Source organism: Lissotriton helveticus, chromosome 3_1 (genome assembly GCF_964261635.1).
Source record: "Lissotriton helveticus chromosome 3_1, aLisHel1.1, whole genome shotgun sequence".
Classification (NCBI taxonomy): domain Eukaryota; kingdom Metazoa; phylum Chordata; class Amphibia; order Caudata; family Salamandridae; genus Lissotriton; species Lissotriton helveticus.
In genome coordinates this window covers 1541503618-1541522612 of record NC_136061.1, presented here as the reverse complement: position 1 = coordinate 1541522612, position 18995 = coordinate 1541503618, and the positions used below count along the sequence as shown (strand labels likewise).

General features: G+C 42.5%; 2 protein-coding genes across 2 annotated transcripts in view; one reads left to right on the top strand and one right to left on the bottom strand.

Moving 5' to 3' along the window:
- The window catches only part of LOC144825032 (uncharacterized), a 418697-nt gene that overhangs the window by 262537 nt on the left and 137165 nt on the right, over positions 1–18995 (bottom strand). The window lies entirely within an intron of this gene.
- The window catches only part of UBE4A (ubiquitination factor E4A), a 167676-nt gene that overhangs the window by 57218 nt on the left and 91463 nt on the right, over positions 1–18995 (top strand). Inside the window, exons 5-11 of the mRNA XM_078682249.1 lie at positions 295–447; positions 2426–2585; positions 3293–3495; positions 4732–4923; positions 6177–6510; positions 7939–8065; positions 9434–9741. Of these exons, the coding sequence (XP_078538375.1) occupies positions 295–447; positions 2426–2585; positions 3293–3495; positions 4732–4923; positions 6177–6510; positions 7939–8065; positions 9434–9741 (1477 nt within the window). The remainder of the gene's footprint in view (positions 1–294; positions 448–2425; positions 2586–3292; positions 3496–4731; positions 4924–6176; positions 6511–7938; positions 8066–9433; positions 9742–18995) is intronic.

The following is an 18995-nucleotide window of genomic DNA, read 5'->3' as shown; positions in this document are numbered from 1 at the left end:
GTTTTAGGCTTCCGAAGTAGATGTTGCTTTAATAAACACTCTCCTCTAATGTATGGGTACTTCTTCTCTGGTTGTGTTTTGTAGAACTCTACTTTTTGAGTTTTCGTTTTGTTTCCGAAACACTGCGCTTTCGATATTCATTTCTTTGTTCGATGTTGGCTCCTGCGTGTTGTGTATTTAAAAAAAAATCCATGTGTGGTTGGCGGGCTTCTTCTAGATTGTGAGGGCAATACCCAGCCATTTGCATTTCCATGAGTTTGGTCTTATTGTCTTTTTCTCTCCCTGGCTTCTCAGGCCGTCTTCAGTCGATTGCTGCTCCCAGAACCAGGCAACCACCTTATCTACATGACTGCTGCAGGCACGCAAAACCTCTCAGCAGATCGTGATGCTGGAGAGAAGCACATTATCCCTTACCTGAATGCCTGCTTCCAGAGGGCAAAGGAAGAGGTCTGTGCAAGCTGTAGTGTGGGGCAAGTGGCGCGAAAATGAGAGGGGGGTTGTGTCTTGTCTTTTAATTCCTTCCTGAAAGATGAGGGCACACTTTCCATTTATTTCACCGATTCCTCTGTAATGTTGTGCCTCATTTGTGCCAGTAGGGAGACTGTACCTCTTTGGTGAAAGTAATGTAAAGAAAAAGGGGACCGACTGCTAATAATGAGAGTTCCTGAGGCAGTGAGGCACGAGCAAAAACCTAGGGCAACTCAAATGGTTTAATTCACAAACCTATGTTAATGAGAACACATTCAACAGGAAAGAGCTCCGAGAAAATACATGGAGGGTGTATCACAAACATTAATTTTTTTATTTAATTTTAAAACCTTGTTCTAGGATATGGTGAAAATATTAAACTGTATTGACCCTATGTATTTTTCATTACACTAAAGACATGTATTACTCTATTGCTTTCACATCATTCATTCAAAACACACCCACTCCTTGTACAGCAGATACATCTAGTATATACAGCAATGTATGGTTCACTGAGCCCCTTTTCCTTGTTAAATGCATTTTCGCATTCATATGTTTGAATTAATCCATTTGAGTTGCCTTCAGGTGGTTGTACAGTGATATCCTCTTTGGTGAAAAGACATTGGGCAAACTTTGAGATCTGCTGGGTTATAGCAAGCCACTGCAGACATACAACGGACCTGGCCCCATCAGTCTTGGAATAACGGGTGAATTCCATTTACTACTGACATTCTTGATTACAGTGCATGTTTGAGGTCTGTTTAAAAGCACCAAGGTATTGTCTAGCAAGTGAGTGACTGTTGTGATAGAGCTGTGTAGGTACTCTGGGACTACAGTGGAAACAATTCGAAAGGTAGAGGGGTAGCATTCATTTTCAGAGACTCACTGAATGTAACCATTGTAACTCACAAAACATAGGTTCCTTTGACAGCTTCAACCTAAATCACTGTTATCCCTACTGCATTGTGGACCCTTATCTTTATTTACAGCCCTTCAAATAATCTAGACTCTTTTGCCAATGAATTGCTATAAGAATCGCCTAACCCATTCTCATCTTACGCCAGTATGATGATTTCTAGGAGTCTGGAACTTACGGCAAGACATGCTATGTTACAGAGGTCCCATGCAATTTTTAAGGAAAAAAGGCTTTAACCAAATTGTCAAGAAATCAGCTCATATCAATGGTCAGTGTTGATTGGATACACTCTATTAACCCTTTGGTGTACGTGACTGATTTAGTCAGCCTTAACTGGACCAATCATTGTGCAATGCAATCATACACTGGCAGCCTCTACTTCTAAAAACCCAGCATGTGGCAAAACAAGTGGAATGTCGAAATTTAAATAATGTGAATGCAGATAGTTTTGCAGAATCCCTCTAATCTCATCTAATGGACTCCAAGAGCAACCTCTTCAAAATCTCATAATGTAATAGAACTCGTAGAAGTGATGTCGACAAAGTAGCCCCATGAAACTGGGCAAATGCAGAGATGACCCCAAACAGCTGCTTCACCTACATGGGATGAAGTGAGACCAATTGAATGCAAATGACACAAAGGTCTAAGAATAAAAAACTGAGGTTCTATAAGAAAGCTATTCTTGATTTTAGAGCTGCTCCGGTTGCGAATGGAATAGACGGATGATCTTGGCCACAGACTCATCGTAGTCATCTATGTCATCCGGAAGAAGATGACGGCAACATTGATGCATTTTTTTTTATTAAAAGATTAGCAGGTTCACTCTCTTGCAGCTTTCCTACTCGCAACAGTTTAGCCTAAAATTCATCTTGAAATGTATGTCTTCCTTTGTATGCGTTGGGGTGCCCTAATCTAAAACTTTCATGGGCAGTGGTTGTCACTTCTGTTTGGAGAAGAGGGCAAGATTTCGGTAAATTGCTAGTTTGTTGTCTGACAGGAGTCAATTGAAGTTTTTAATCTTTTTTGGCTCTTTCCACGCAGATAACAAAAGTGCCTGAGAACTTGCTTCCATATGCTATCCGATGCAAAAACCTGATTGTCTCCAACTCTCGCACGGTTTTCCTCACTCCTGAAATTTATGAGAACCAGAACATTCATGAACAGCTTTTGGACTTGCTGTTGGAAGCTTTCAGAGGAGCACGTATGTATGTCTCTTGGTCTATTGTATTCCGCATGGTTTACGTGCAACCTACACTATCCTTCTCTCTTTGAAAGATTGCTACTTTTTGACCATGTCCATCTTTGCAGAATACTAATTAAAGATTTGAACTGCAATAATACATATTACTGTTTCAGCCAGTTCAAGGGGCAAAAGTAACTGCAAGGATTGCTGCAAGTATGCCAGCCTCATTGAACAGGCATGTATTTCCAGAATATGTACTAAACCGAATAGTGTCTCTTTCTTGTTTATATGTTCGCATTTGTGTGTTGTCTAATAAACAATACAGTGTATTTCTTATTAGTACAACCAACAAGAGTCACAAGCTAATTGTGCACACTGCCAGATCGTGCACGAGATATGAGGGACAAACCTGTGTCTGAACCTGTCCTAAATATAGACTCTTGCTTCACGGAGCCACAAAGGCTTCGAAGAGAAGGTAGAGAAAAGTTGCACATAGGGAAATCTTGCATGATGTGTGAAGGAAAGGCAGTAAAGTGCAATACAAGTGTAAACCAGGTTGCCAGTGCAACAAGATTTTGCTCCACTGATGTCTTTAATGAATGGGGATGAGCAGTTGTGGCAATGCCTCGATTTGTAATGGACACCATAAAGTATAAGTCAGGAACATGCTACATCCTATCAGATGACTAAACGTGCTTATAATTTCGTCCTCCCGTTGATTTCAGAAATTGAAGAAGTGACTTCTTTCCTGGAAGAAGTGATTGAAGCAATCACAGCTGATGAAGAAGTGCGTACCTTCACAGAGGTCATCATACCCCTCTTTGACGTGATTCTTGGAAGGGTGAAAGATCTCGATCTTTGCCAGATGGTGCTCTACACATATCTGGATGTGCTGCTATACTTCACACGGCAGAAGGACATCGCCAAGGTGAGCGTCATTCTGCTCTGTGGTGGCATGGGTTATATAACTGTCTTGTCTAGTAGGAAGACCTACTGGGCAGGACTGTGAAATAACTTATGGTACCATGTCTGGAGTGAGGAGATGAAACACTTCACCAGATAGTAAACCCATGTATTTACACAGAATACTATTGGTACAGTATGCACGCAGGACAACTTCTTCACAATGCCGGGCTCACTTTTAGGGGAAATTGAGTGATTTTCCAACTAGGTGGACCTTCTAGAAGACTGCAGAGCTGACAACCAACCAGTTTCACGTCCTTATCAGCTTGAGATTCAAAGTTTGCTGCAATGTAGAAAAGATGAAAATCAGCTATACTTTCATTTAACTAACTAAGCTGCCTAGTCTACACAATAGCTGGCATTCAAAAGTGTGCTCTAAAGGTGGACCATAAAACCAGACCAAAACTATCTATAAAGAAAGTAGACAAAAAGCTGAGCAAATAATGAGCTCAGATATCAGAAACTGTGTAATATGAGACAAACCGCAAAATATCGTCAATAGTGGAATCGGACAAAAATACGAATTGCATTAGTTAGGTGACTTGTTTGATGGGATGTTTGTGTCTCATGTTTTTGCAATATCGGGCACTATTCATAGCTGCATTGTACTGCAGTAAAGCTTCTCTGAAGAATAGTGGTCTTTCTGGAATTTATGTTAGAATTGCATCCAAAGAGCTTGGGGAATACTCTCACCTTTAGAGATTTAGATGTACAGGGAAAACAAAAGGAGCTTGAGTAGGTGACTACCTCAGTCGAAGATATACTAGTCTTACAGAGGCACTGACCTGTTTGGAAACTATGCTATTTTTAATATAGGCTACTCACTACTACACAGCCACAGTAAAGACCGTACTGCTGCCCACCAGTTCCAGTGTGGTGTAAGATATTGTTCAGTTTCTATATGTGGACAGAGCCTTCTTTGAATTCTGAGTCTTGACAAAGGAGGAACAGGATGGGTCACAGCCGGCCAGTTAGACCCGGCAAAGGAAAACATGAAAGCTAATTCTTAAAAATGGATTGGGAGAATATGGAGGGTTTGGGGGTCTCCACTCTAAATGTAACACATTTGGACACTACTGGGGACACCTCTTAGTTTGCAGCTACACAAAGATTAAGTCATCTGCTAGGACCTGCTGCTGGGAGTTGTATGAGTGTGCAGAGGCGTAACCACATTCATCTCCATTCTTTATTTTTTATTCAGGTGTTTGTGGAGTACATTCAACCTAAAGACCCCTTGAATGGTCTCATGTATCAGAAGACTCTGCTAGGTACTATTTTAAATATCTCCTGCATGCTGAAAACACCCGGAGTGGTGGAGAATCATGGCTACTTTCTGAGCCCTTCCCGGTCCAGTCCGCAGGAAATCAAAGTGCAGGAATCCAACATCCATCAGGTAAAGTACCCATACCATCTATTTAGATTTAGGGTTTAAAGCGGTGAAGTGCACGCCTGAAGAATTTTAGACGATAGTTTCGGATCTTTCGATGTTAAAAGTTTATGCTGAAAACCCAAATCTTAACATATTTGGCAGTCCCGTATAAGCATATCTAATTGTACTGAAATTAATATGCCAAGATGGTGAGTGATAATGCATACATTTTACCAGCCTTTAATGTTATTGTCTACATAGTTGGGCCAGTTCCACCTCCTTCTCTCAGATTTGTCGTTCTCACTTCAATCTGTCTGTCTTCAACCTGCCCCTACTGTTCTCCCTCAGTCCCAATTTAACTTTTCTATGTGTTCTCATCTGTATTAACTCTCCGATACTGAACCATAACGCATCCTCTTTTTTAATATGTATTTTATTAAAACCGTTCTACTGGATACCTAATTCATTAAGAATTGTTTTGAAGCCAATTTTACTTTGCCACATTTGTATGATTTTTGCATACCTTAATTTGGCAGTCTTTTTGTTTGTATCCAAAATGTGTACCGTTTTCCAGCATATTCAAACGTTTTGTTTTTTTAATTATTGATGTAATTGCAATTCAACTTTTGTTTTCATTTTTGGGCTTTATTTTTTTAATTTTTTGTATTTAAGGCTTCTTTAAAATGAAGTAAAGAATGGTATCTTCCAGAATAGTTTTGTTGTCATGGTTCTATGACTGAATCATCACTTTGACATTGAGCAAGTTATACATGGTCTTCATTTTCCTGTGTATTCTTACTGAAACACTGATGACGCCTATGCCCACTCAAATTAAATACCCTCTTACTATAAGGCACCCGTCCTCCCATCCCCAAATACCTCCCCCAAGTTTTGATACAGATCACGACTGAAAGGAATCACTAACTTAACAAAGAATCTAGGCTCTCTACCACCAAACTGCAAAGAAGGACTGCTCACTAAAGCTAGCTCTAAATTACGAAATTAACTTCATCCCTCATATACAACACATTGACATTAAAGACTTTGAACACTACACTGTCATCCAATGCTCTGAAATGAAGTGATGCATTGATCAGCTAACAGCAATTGGATGGGTTTTATGCAAGTATGAAGTAGAAAGCACAAGGCCATTATTAAAGATACAAGGGCAAGAATGTAACATTTTGAAACCACTTTATTCATTAGCCCATAGAATCCTGGAGTCATTTTGGAAAGTTAATACTGTGACAAAATGTTTCTCCTTCTCTTTGGCCCAGTTCATGTCCCAGTTTCATGAGAAGATCTACCAGATGCTTAAGAACCTGCTGCAGCTCTCCCCAGAAACCAAGCACCGCATCCTGTCTTGGCTGGGAAACTGTCTCCATGCCAATGCTGGAAGAACAAAGATTTGGGCCAATCAAATGCCAGATATATTCTTCCAAATGTATGCCTCAGACGCCTTCTTCCTAAATCTTGGAGCAGCCCTGCTGAAGTTGTGCCAACCCTTCTGCAAACCTAAGTCACCCCGTCTGCTGACCTTTAACCCCACCTACTGTGCCCTGAAGGAGCTGAATGAGGAAGAGCGGAAGAGCAAGAATGCTCACATGAAAGGTAGGCAGGACAGGCCGTGGCTGGGGTGTGGGATTAGAGTAAATGAACGTGCGTAATGGAAAGATGGCTGATCAATGCAAACAATGTAGGCTAGATCTTGGCAAATGCAATTGGCTGGAATAAGTGTTTAGGAGCAGGGACCAAGACTGGTCAAAGGCAGAGGGGTGGGGATGTATAATCTTAAACAGATACCAGGAGCAGGAACCAACAATCTGGGCAAATACAGGGTGGAGCTGCATTGTCTTTGCAAATCCAAAGGGTGTGGGTGACTGACTAAGGGCCCAAGTAAATGCGGAGTGGAGACTAGATTTGGGCTAGCGCATTGAGCGAGTACGAAGGCTAGGCCCATGCTTGGGGCATCGACTAGTGGTCAGGGCAAATGAAAAGGGGCTATTCATTTAGAGTCCTTTCAAATGCAGGGAGTTGGGGGAGGGGGGGGGGGGTCTAGACAAAAGCGGAACGCAGGATCTTGGGCCTAGGCTAATACCGATGGCAAGTGAGTGTCTAAGAAAATGCAGCCTCAGCATGTTTTCTTTTAGGTATTCTGTGTCACACTTTTTAAAAATGTTCTCACATTTGTTTCCCCCAATTACTTAACTTGTCTTTCCTGCATGTTATTTCTTTGTCTTCATCTCTCCGCTGATACTCTTTTTTTCCTTCTTTTTCCAAGTTAACTTTTCAGTTCTTAAAATATTGCATTTACTTTTACCTTGTTCTGAACATTTCCAGACATTTTACCATGGGCAAACCCCGGCACACTCTAGATGTCTGTGTTTGCCCTGTGGTGATTGCCATTTATGTGGGTTGTATTTTTAAAAACACGTATTTTTTTTAACCTCATTATAACCTTTACCTAACTCTGGCAATAACATGCTTTGTCTCTTTGTCCAAGTTCATTTGAGTTTAGGCTATTCAGTTAATCTAATAACTAAAATCAATGACCAGAATAATCAAAATCTGCAGTTCAACAATGTTCGTAATCTGATAATGAGACCACATTTTTTTAATTCCCCCTTTGATTTAGGCTACGCCCTCTTCCTTCATGTTATCATTTCCTGAATAGTTTCCTCTGCACAGATGATAATCATCCCTCTTTCCTCAGAGTACAAAAACACGTGCAAATGGCTCATTTCATGGCTGAAGCACATGGATTGATTCCCGCACTATCCTCCCCAGGCAGCTCTAGGTCAAAGTTATGTAAACAATGGCCCTCTGTCTAGTTGAAGGACATGTGATAGGACAGGTCACAGCCTTACAGAACTGATGGTGATATACCAGCCGACAAGAAGTCTAAGATCGAACTCCTTAAGATTAGAATGCTAGTCTCTGGGCTGTCATTGGGCTACAAGCGATGGGCATTGCAAAGGTTGGGTATAAAGATTATTGCAGCTCATGTAGTCATTTACAGATTCCCTTGTCTCTTTGTAGGTCTGGATAAAGAAACCTGTCTTATACCAGCTGCGACTGACCAACAGTTGGACATTGCTCAGAGCTACAACCTTGTGACTGAAAATTTGGTCCTGACCCAATACACACTACACCTGGGCTTTCACAGGTAATTTAGCAGCGATAGAGAAAACAAACTAGTACTAATCACCTGAGCGAAGTGCACACACAAGCCTCATTGGCTATAATGGATTCAACATAATTTTGATAAAATCTTAATACTAGACTGTGAGGTAAACTGCTCTACTTTAGCATATTTTGTACCTATGCTGTGATAGCTTGCCATTTGCCCTGCTGTTGCCATAATGTACATCTTATGTGAATGAGTTGAGGCTTGCACTGCTGATGCATATTGTGCTAGGGAAGGACACCTGCACCAATCAATGCTGTGTTGTGTGTGTTTGTGTGTGAGGGGAGCTTGCTTTCCTCTGGCCTTCCAGTTTGTATCTCTACTGTGCATGAGAGCAGATTGTGCTGCTAGTGCTTCTGCTGCATCTGTTCTGTGGTCCAGGAAAAGCCTGCTATACTGCTGCCATACTGTATGATACTTCATGTTTAGGTGTCATCACCACATACTGTACTACTCATTACACATTAGTATTCTGGAAAGTCTTACAAATGCTTAGATTCGCCTGCCAAGAGCTTGCTGCGCTCCCTGCTGTGTTTATTATATACCTTGCTCTCTAATTTCTGAGGCTGCCTATTATGTGTCGGTGGGCTCTCCAGTGCCAGTCCTATTTCTGACCTGTATCATGCCTGCTGTAATTCCTGGCATTTTTTCATTTTTTTTTTAATTGCTTCCTGGTGCCATATCCGAACTTTCAATACCTTCTGTCCTATCCCACAACTTTTTACAGTAGATGCCATGAATCTCCACCACCGTTCTGCCCTCTGTCATAGAACTTGTAACAAAAATCCCTTTAATCTTTACCATTTAACTGCCATCGCCCAATTTCCTTTTAAGCTGTGCCATATTTTGGAGCTTTTCGTAATCTTCCATATATCTGTCCTGTCTTGGACCTTCTCCCCGTTCCCTGCCTTACCTTTGCCATTTTTCAAAGTTCTTGATCATCACTTCCATATCCTACCGCTTCGCTGTCTAACCTGTTCATTGTCTGTGCCTTCTGTTGGATAATTTTAACAGCTTTAATTAGTGTTTGACGGTAATATAGCTCTGTCTCCCCAGAGCATTTCCTAATGCCTGCTCTGTTTCTGCTGTGCATCATAGCTCTGTAAATTTCCTTGTCTACCATCCCACTTTAACCCCTGCCATATCTCTACACTCACCCAAGGATCTCTCTTAACCAGGCATGGTGCTTCCCTCCCGATCTTACGGTAATCTCTACCTTTCGTCTTTATTTTCCAAAGAGTCTTCAGTAACCCTAGCCATGATTTAGAATTTTCTATAACGCACTCAGTATCTCCAGTCTCCCCAAGATGTCTTTCTGATGCCCCCCTTTTCTCTACCCTCCCTCAGATTGCACGATCAGATGGTAAAGATGAACCAGAGCCTTCACCGGTTGCAGGTTTCATGGCGTGAGGCTCAGCAAAGCTCCAGCCCAACATCGGAAGCGCTACTGGAGCAATTTGAACGGCTGATGACAGTCTACCTCTCTACTAAGGCGATCATGACCGAACCCCAGATGCTGCAGAACTGCCTGAACCTGCAAGTGTCCATGGCACTTCTTCTGGTGCAGTTTGCCATTGGGAACCAAGGGACTGAGCCAATTGACCTTACATTCCCATTACCTGAGGTGCAGCATAGCATGCTGGCATTTGTACCAGGTAAGGGGGACATGGGAGGATTGTATAGCACAAGTGCACCTCTGTTCCCTCATCTGTGTTGTCCCCGACTTCTAGCCTCTTCCTCAATTGAGTACCTTTTTTAATTCTGTTTGCCTACTTGAAAGGCATGGAAATATTATTTAACATCTTTCCATTGTATTGATGGAGTGCTTTGGAATATGCCTCACTAGGTAAAGCAGGTATGCAGCGTGAGGGCAAGTGCCTGATGCTTTTTGACTTGGAGTACTCTGCGTGTCCTTTACATCTTGCTGAGGCCTCAACGCCAACTTTTGGGGAAGAGCAGCAGCAGTACACCCTAGCCTGCAGCACATTCATACTCTCAGGATCACTGGTTCACCTTAGCCTGACCCTGCTGTGTGTTTTGTACCAAGGCATGGTAGAAGTAGAATGAATGAATGAATGATAAGTATTTGTATAGTACGACTGTCACTCCAAGGAGCATCCTGGCGCTATGCTAAGAGCTACTACAAATTGTATAACCAGCTGTATGAGGCATCTACGGCTCTGCCTATTGTATTTTTAGAAGAGCATTTTACCCAGCACACCAGTGAAAACCTATATAATCTCATTTTGTGCCTCAAGGATGGATCCATGCTTCATAGTAGGGTGATTAGTCACTCCTCTCAGACCGGCTCAAAGTAATTCATGTTCACCATATAATCTGAAAAAGAAGAAAAATGCTTGATGACCCATAAAGCGCGGCAAATACTTGTCAGGAAGTCAATAGAATATTATTTAATGTTGAACATTTCCTTCTCGTAACTACACAAAAATTGCCATAAGCAGATTGCTTTAACGGAGGCATTAATTGTACGAATGTTCTGAGTGGTTACGTTTTTAGTTGCTACACTGTAGTGTGAAAAGAGCGAGTGGAGGATCTTCCTTCAAAAGCTTAACAAAAGAAAGTCAAACAATTATTCTACATCAGAAATTACAGTTTTCTTACATGGGTAATGAGCTGTCGTAACCACCTGCTAAGGCTACCAATGTAAACCTTCCTATCAAATGTAAAGTTGTAGTTTTCATAAGGACACGTATGTGAGGTTTATCCTACAATTTCTTTAATGGTACCAGACCAGCCACCATGCAAAACATACATTGATGTGTTTTATGGGCTGTACCCGAAATAAGCATTTTACTACTACAAAACATACAATAAGTACCAAAATCAAGTCTCCCAGCAACAGCAGGGATTACAGCCATCAAATACATGTTCCAAAGAAAAGCAGTAAAATCACCACATTTCTTTATAGTCTTGATTTTCCAAACTCCACTTTTTTCTTTGTGTTTCACCTCCAGGTCTTCTAGGGCAGTAGTTCTTAACCTTCTCACTTATGTGTACCCCACAATCACAACTGAATGCAAGGGAACCTGGCTTAAAAAATGTCTACCATTTGAACCTCTCAATAATTCCCAAAATATGAAATAAATACATGTATTAAATATTTTATGTAAAAATGTACATTTTAAATGGCAGGTGTGAGCTTTTCAAAATGTGGTTTTATTTATTGAAGACAAGGCAATGAGTTTTGCTCTACCATATCCCATTGCTTTGCTCCTAATGCATGCCTTCAATTTGTCAGTGCTTCAGATGAGGCCAGCAGTTGTCCATACTACATTCTTTTGCTGTAGTTGTGCTGCTCCTATTAATCAAGTGAAGTATACCAACTTAGTTTCTAGCCTTCAACTTCAAGTTCCTTCACATTTAGAGCCTTTTAAGGTTTATTTTACATTTTTGTTTTTTTAAGTATATATAATTTAGAAAATTAAATCTATAAGCAGATTAGTAAACAGCTGTGGACCTCCTGAGTACGGGTAACAGACCCAAGGGGTCCCAAGTTAAGAACTGCTGTTCTTTGGCGATTCTAATGACATCCATTTCCAAAAGAACGTTCTCAGTTTTGCTTTTGGTCAGTCTGTGTATGCTAACCAGAATCATTTTAGGGACTCCTCACCATTGAAATACCTGTGAATAAAAATCATGAATAAGAATCAAGGCTGCTGTAATCAACTTATCTTAGAAATGTAATCGGCAATCTAGTATCCAATAATCTCACAACACAGGGTGTGCTACAGATGCGTCTGATTTAAGCAAAATTGGAATAATCTCCACTTCTGTGTTTTTAAGAGAACTTCTCTTTTATCATTTAGGAGATTTTACATTCAGTGGCAAGACCAGAGGGGAGTATTATGCTATTTTACAACTTACCAGCACCAAAGAAGCAAAATCTGCTACTGGTTTCCAATTAGATTTTCTTGAATGCAGATTGGGCAGACCAGTCCACTTCTAATCTACTACCCAAATTGAGGGCCTTGGAGGCTAGAGCATTTTGTGCAGAATGTATTCCAAACTTTAAAACCTACAATCCAGTATCTTGAATAGCCTGCTGTACCCAACAGGCTAAAGTCTGGGAGAAGACTGGGTGAAAAAGGTTGGAAAGAAGTAAGCAGAACAAAGCCCCGAAGCCTGAATAACTAATCCATGTTGCTTCAAGTATCTGACAAGAAGGAACTTGGAATATCTCTCCAACCAAATTGGAGACCAGAAACCTTTCTACACAAAAGGAGGCACACCAACAAAGTACGTTTTCGAAAGCGCCCTTCTTGAGACCAGTATTCCTTATGTAGCAATTGCTGGAAGATGGACAAGACTCTGACTTCCCATAGCTGAGAATACTTGCAGTTTTAGCCAGCCTCACTCTGGTGAGCTTGCTTAGGAGAAGTTGTTTGCCAGTTTAAAGCCCACCAGTTGTAGAAGGCTGAGCCGAAATGGCTAACGTACAAGAGTTCACTAGACTATGTTGACAAAAAACATGTTTAGTTTAAAAAAAAAATAGATTTTTAATTCAGTGAAGGGTAGTGGTAAAAGATCAGTCCTATATAGATCTTTACATCGAGTATGCATTTACATGAAATATGCAAACCGCTATAGAGGGAGCCTTCTAGGAGACTAAGACCCCAGTTTGAGAGTCAATTCTCCATAGAACAGATCTGCTGTGTTCTGTGAAAACTGTGTTCTTCACATTTCCTAGCAGATGCACACTATGCAGAACCACCCTGATTAGTATATTGATATCTATAGTCGTGCCCCCATCTTTGACTGCCCCATGCATTTCCATTATCTTAGTTACAGAGCCAACAGTGTCCATAAGTTTGCCTTTACATGCATACCAAGAGTGGTCAATACTCTTCTTAGGATCTTTAATATCCTCACCTATGAGAGTGACCTTGGAGTCTATTTCTGAAGTTAAGGATACCTTTTTCTCAACTGAGAGGTGGCTTCTCGCCACCTTGTGACTAAGAACTTGGTTGACTTTCACCGGTAGTGTCTGTCCTCCTTAACACACACATAAGCAGCAACGTTGGGCAAAGGGCACCACTTCAAAGTGTGGGAATTGTATGGGTCATTTGAGTCAAAAAGATCTTCCTAATCCTCAGTCTGGGCAGTCTTCCAGACCAGTAATTGAAGTGTCCTCACTGAGTCTTGGCTGAATGAAAAATTGTCTAGCTAACGCGACAAAGAATTTTCAATTCTATTGAGGACACGGAGGCGAGAATCATGCTTCCCAATCTTTACTGAAAAATACAGCAGCAAAGAGTTAACTTTAAACGAGCATAACCCGGAAGTACAACCCCCTCCAGGTCTGCACCAATAGTATCACAGAAGTAAGCATAAATAAACACAATGACGTAATCACTTGCTCTTTCTTTGCAATGTCTATAAACTGAAATCCGGACTGAAGTCAACTCGACGTGGAACACGTCAGAAATCCTTCTAGAACGCAGAAGTCTGGTCCAAAGTTCGTCAGGACAAATCGACCTTTAGGATTGGGTGCCTTGGTCACCTTAAAAAAGAAACACAGCCATAACACCCATGGCAGACTGAAAGGAAACAGTCACAACAGAGAATTGGGTGGGGAAAAAATAAGAAGTCAAACATAGCATCAAATAATGTAGTAATATCAGTAATAATTACAAAGCATGTACAAAATACAATAAAGTACAATAAAAGATCCTGGGTGGGATAATTCGTGCCTCCTTGTCCTTAATAGAATTGAAAATTCTTTGTCGCGTTAGCTAGACAATTTTTCATTCTATGGCAGTCCACGGAGGCTCAAATTATGCTAGTTTAAAGTTGTTCCACTACAACAGACGCAATATCCACAATAGGTTTGTGATAAAATGTCTTAAAAGTGGACTCAGAGGACCAGTCCGCCGCAGTCATAATATCCTGCAACCTAGACCCCGTGACAAGGGCTTTCGAGGCCATAGACCCTCTTACCGAGTGCGCTCCAAAAATGGAGGAATCCATACCCGCAAGGGTCAACAGCCAGGTAACCCACCTGGCCAGAGTAACTGAAGAGACTGGGCGGAAAGGTCTCTGAAGCGATATCGACAGTTGACCTGCCACATCATTTCTGAATTCTCTGGTACAGTCCTCATAGACTTTCAAACATTGCACAACACATAGCTTGCTATGATGTGGAAAAGCAGGATAAGAAATACATTTAGAATTAGACTTTGTACGACGTGAGATTGTGAAAGAAACTCCAGAGGGAGTAAATACTCTACCTGCTAAATCCAGAGCCCGAACGTCTGATACACGTCTACATGAAATAAGACCGAGTAAAAGAGTAAATTTGGCAGATAATTGTTTGCGTGACAAACCTTCATTAGTCGGCCAGGATTTCAAGAATCTTAAAACGATGGAAACATCCCATAACGTTTGATATCTAGGTTGAGGAGGATTAACCAACCTGATACCCCGTAAAACTTTACAGACCAATGGATGTTCCCCCACAGGTCTACCATCTACATGAGAATGTCCCGCTGAAATGGCAGATCTAAAATTGTTTATCATCCTATAAGCCATGCCTGATTTGGCTAATTCGGACAAAAAATTCACAATCACAGAGACTCCAGATCCCAAGGGATCACTCTGCTGCTCACCACACCAACGCACCCATCGACGCCAAGCGGATTTGTACCGCTTGTGTGTGGAGGGAGCCCAAGACTGGGAGAGAAAAAAGAGTCTTGCGAAACTCCCGGCACTTGCCAGCTTCGCCGGAAAGTCAACTGTAAAACAGGGGAAGTTGACTGAGTCGAGATGCAAACAGATCTAGTGCACACGGGCCCCATTTGGAGTTCAACGCTTGGAAAACACTGGGATGAAGTTTCCAATCGCTGGTGTCCTTTAGAAATCTGGAATTCTAATCTGCCACCACATTCAAGGAACCCGGAATGTATTCCGCCGTCACTGAGATGTGGTGGTCTAGACAATAATGCCAAAAATCCTTGGCAATTTCCGCTAGGAATCGGGATCTGGTACCTCCCAGACGATTGATGTAACGAACCGCGGACACATTGTCCAGGCGTAGAAGTATACAACAACTTGCTCTCTGAGGAGAGAGTTTGAACCGCAAAAGATCCCGCCAACAGCTCTAGGCAGTTGATATGGAGACGCAACTCCTCCTGGGACCACTGACCACCGGTCTCCAGCGTCCCGCAACGAGCCCCCCAGCCCCATGGACTGGCGTCGGACTCGATGATGGCATCCGGAGTTGCTGCAAAGATGGCCTTGCCATTCCAAGCATCCATGTGCTCTAACCACCAATTAATTTGTAGGCGAGCCTCCCGAGAAAGCGCAATCTGTTCTGCATAATGTAAACCCCAGCGAAGATGCAGGATCTTCAACCTCTGTAAGGCCCTGTAATGAAGGGGACCGGGAAAAATCGCCTGAATGGACGCCGCCAACATACCCACAAGGCGGGCTAACGTCCTCCATGATATAGTCGGAGAGGCAAGCGCTCTCCTCAACTCTTTCTTGATCGCAGACCTCTTCTTGAGAGGTGAGAGTAGTGGGATGTCAAAGAATTGACCTGAAAGCCTAAAAAGTCGATGACTTGCGACGGAATCAGGAGAGATTTGGGAACATTGAGGAGAAAACCTAACTCCTGAAGGAGATGGATAGTCCAGGACAGATGAAGATGAACTATCTCGACGAACTGACCCATGATCAGAATGTCGTCTAGATAGATAATTAGTCTGACTCCCCTCTCTCTCAACCACTGAACGACCGGTCTCATGAGTTTCGTGAAACACCATGGAGCGGACGAAAGACCGAAGGGCTTGGCCGCAAACTCTAACCACTGATTGCGCCATTGAAATTGGAGGAATCGGCGGTGAGGAGGAAAGATGGCGACTGTTAGATCAGCATCTTTTAGATCTAACCGAACCATCCAATCGTGGCTTAATAACATGTCTTGTAAGAGATGAATACCCTCCATTTTGAAATGACAGTACACTACTTCCACATTGAACTCCTTCAGGTTCATAACTAGACGAAAACCAAGATCCGTCTTGGGCACTAGGAAAATCGTACTTGCAAAACCGTGCGGATGGAGATCCGTCTGCGGAATAGCCCCTTTGATCAGTAATGACTGAATTTCCTCGTCAATGAAACTCATCTCTACAGGGGAAAAACTTAGGGATCTCCGGGCCACTGATTGTGTGGGAGTGGAATAAAACTCTATATGGAAACCCTGAATTGTCTGATGTATCCAAGGGTCGGAAGACTGGGCCTCCCACCTGGGAAGGAACTGTGCCAGACGACCTCCCACCATGTGATCCCCATAATGTAAAATGAGTACCTGTATAAGAGGAGTCTCCAGACTGGAATTGTTGGCCTCGATAGTTTCCACGCTGACCGCGACCTCTGTCGCCTCTGTTTCTGGTCGGGTAAAATTTGGATCTTTGGGCACCTCCTCTGCCCCATTGATCTGAATCTCTAGAGGTCTGATTTCCACCTCGGCCGGACCCGCGACCTCTGAAACGGCCGGCCCTGTTAAAAACACCAGAGTGAAAAACTCTTTCGATATTGGCTTGTGCTTTGTCCAAAGCAGAAAAAGTTGCCACATTTTCCCATTTTCTTCACAAAATCCTCTCCAAATAGCAAGCCATTAGCTAGGGAACCCAGTTCCGTGGTTGCCATATCTGCTAGCTGAAGGTCTATACGCATAAGGAAGGACCTTCTCCTTTCTGTGGATAATGCCACATTCGCATTGCCCAAGAAACACATGGCGCGTTGCGCCCACTCCATAACCTCCGAAGGGTCCACCTTTGTCTTTTGCCGTGACTGCGGCCTCCAAAAGTTTAGTTAGTGAGCCAGAAATGTCTAAAAGTTTGTCCTGGCAACCTTTCCAGGCTCTATCTAAACCCTTTTTAGGGTCTTTAGCGAATTTACGCATCAAGGTAGCCATATTGGGGTCCAAATCCGGTGTATCGGCCACCTTGCCCAATAAAGATGGTCGAGGACCGAATGGTGGCTCTGACTTGGTTCTCAAAACCCTGTCTTAAATTATTTTGGACATAATCTGCCACTTCTACACAGGACACCCATTCTGTGGAACGAGGATGTGTTAAGTTTTGCGGATTAAACAACAAATTCTTAGGTTGCACCTCCTCTTGTGCGTCATAAAACATGTGCTTGGTCTTTTTAACCTTATTTCTGTGTCGAATTGACTCCTCATCAGACTCTGAAGTATCCTGGGAAGCTGGAGACGAGTCTCCCTGCGTATCCTGTCTGCCAAGGAACCATGATCCAAAAGTACACTCCTTGCCACATTCAACAGAACTTCAGCCGAAGCCCGAGAGGAAGAGGAGGGTGCACTAGAGGATTTTGTTTTGCTGGAAGATTTGAGAGTCTTCGCTAAAGGCGTTAGCGCTTTGATAAGCGCCTTATTCAGTAAACCCCGGGCGTGGGTATCCGGGGCTTCAATGGATTGCTCCTCCATATATTCTTCATAAGGTTCCTGATATTCTTCAAATTCGTTATATTCCTCCCACTTATCTTCCTCCTCGGCGTAATATGCCATGATAATAATAGGAGGTGTGAAGGAGTTCTAAGGGGGGAGAACCCAAGGGCAAAAGAACTCTTTTCTGTCAAGAAATAAATGACTTGGTTCAAATAATGTGTATATATACACAAGTGGCAGGAGCATGCCCTTATTAAACTCCCCTAATGCACAGCATTAATCTGGAAAACGCTCCAGTCCGCGTTCAAAACTGAGCTAGGGATTTGACAGGCAAGTGTTTCTACACAACAGCGCGAAGAGCCGGGCTTCAATTCAGTCACCGCCTCTTTGCGCATGCACAGAAACACTAAGGCGGAGCTTAGCCAAAGCCTGCTCCCCTCGCGCACCGAAGTGCGTAGCTCCGCTCCCTCGCCACAGCCCGCAGTAAGGAACAAAGGGCACCAAAGCCTCAACGCACACAAAAAATAAATACAAATTAGGTAAATGAAGCGCGAGGAAGCACTAAGTAAATAAATAAACGCGCAATAGAGAAAACAAGCAAAACTCCCCGGGACTGAAAACCGCTACTCCCGACATAGAAAAAGACACAGAAGCACGCGTTTCACACAGGCAGCACAGCGAGCTCTCAATGTAATTACTATTAAGCATACAAAGTATGAAAATACATAATATATGCGAAAGAGGAAAAATCACTTATCTCGCTGCTGCAGCAGCAAAGAAAGAGGAAGTGATTACGTCATTGTGTTTATTTATGCTTACTTCTGTGATACTATTGGTGCAGACCTGGAGGGGGTTGTACTTCCGGGTTATGCTTGTTTAAAGTTAACTCTTTGCTGCTGTATTTTTCAGTAAAGATTGGGAAGCATAATTTGAGCCTCCGTGGACTGCCATAGAATTCATACCCTTAACCAACCCCAACGGGTGGCAGTGTCTAGATCACCTGGATTAACCTCCCAAATCAACAACTGCAAACGCTTCATCATCCCAGTCCTATTCAAAGATGTCACAGTTTTGCAACTCTGTGTGTTTTCTTTAGAGGAGGGTGGGGCTTAAATTACTGTAGGAATTAAAAGGACAACCTTTTTGTCTTCTCCGATGAGTCAAAAACTGTAGATGGTATTTCTTACTTGCTTTGCATGGGTGTTGTTTAGAGTGTTTTCTTTTCAGGTAACCTGTCATAGTCTTGCAGGGGTGAAGCATATCTGAATGTAGTAGCGTTGAAGCATTTGCTTGCCCTGGGCTTTATCACTGGCAGGAGGACTTCAACAAAGTCATGTACACAGACACACCTTCTACTGCCTGGGACAACAGCTAGCGCCACCTGAGCACACCTCCAAACTGGCAACACAACAGGATACTGATACTAAAGAGGGAGTACTCCTTCCAATATTAAGTACACTTCCTTCATGCCAGTACAGG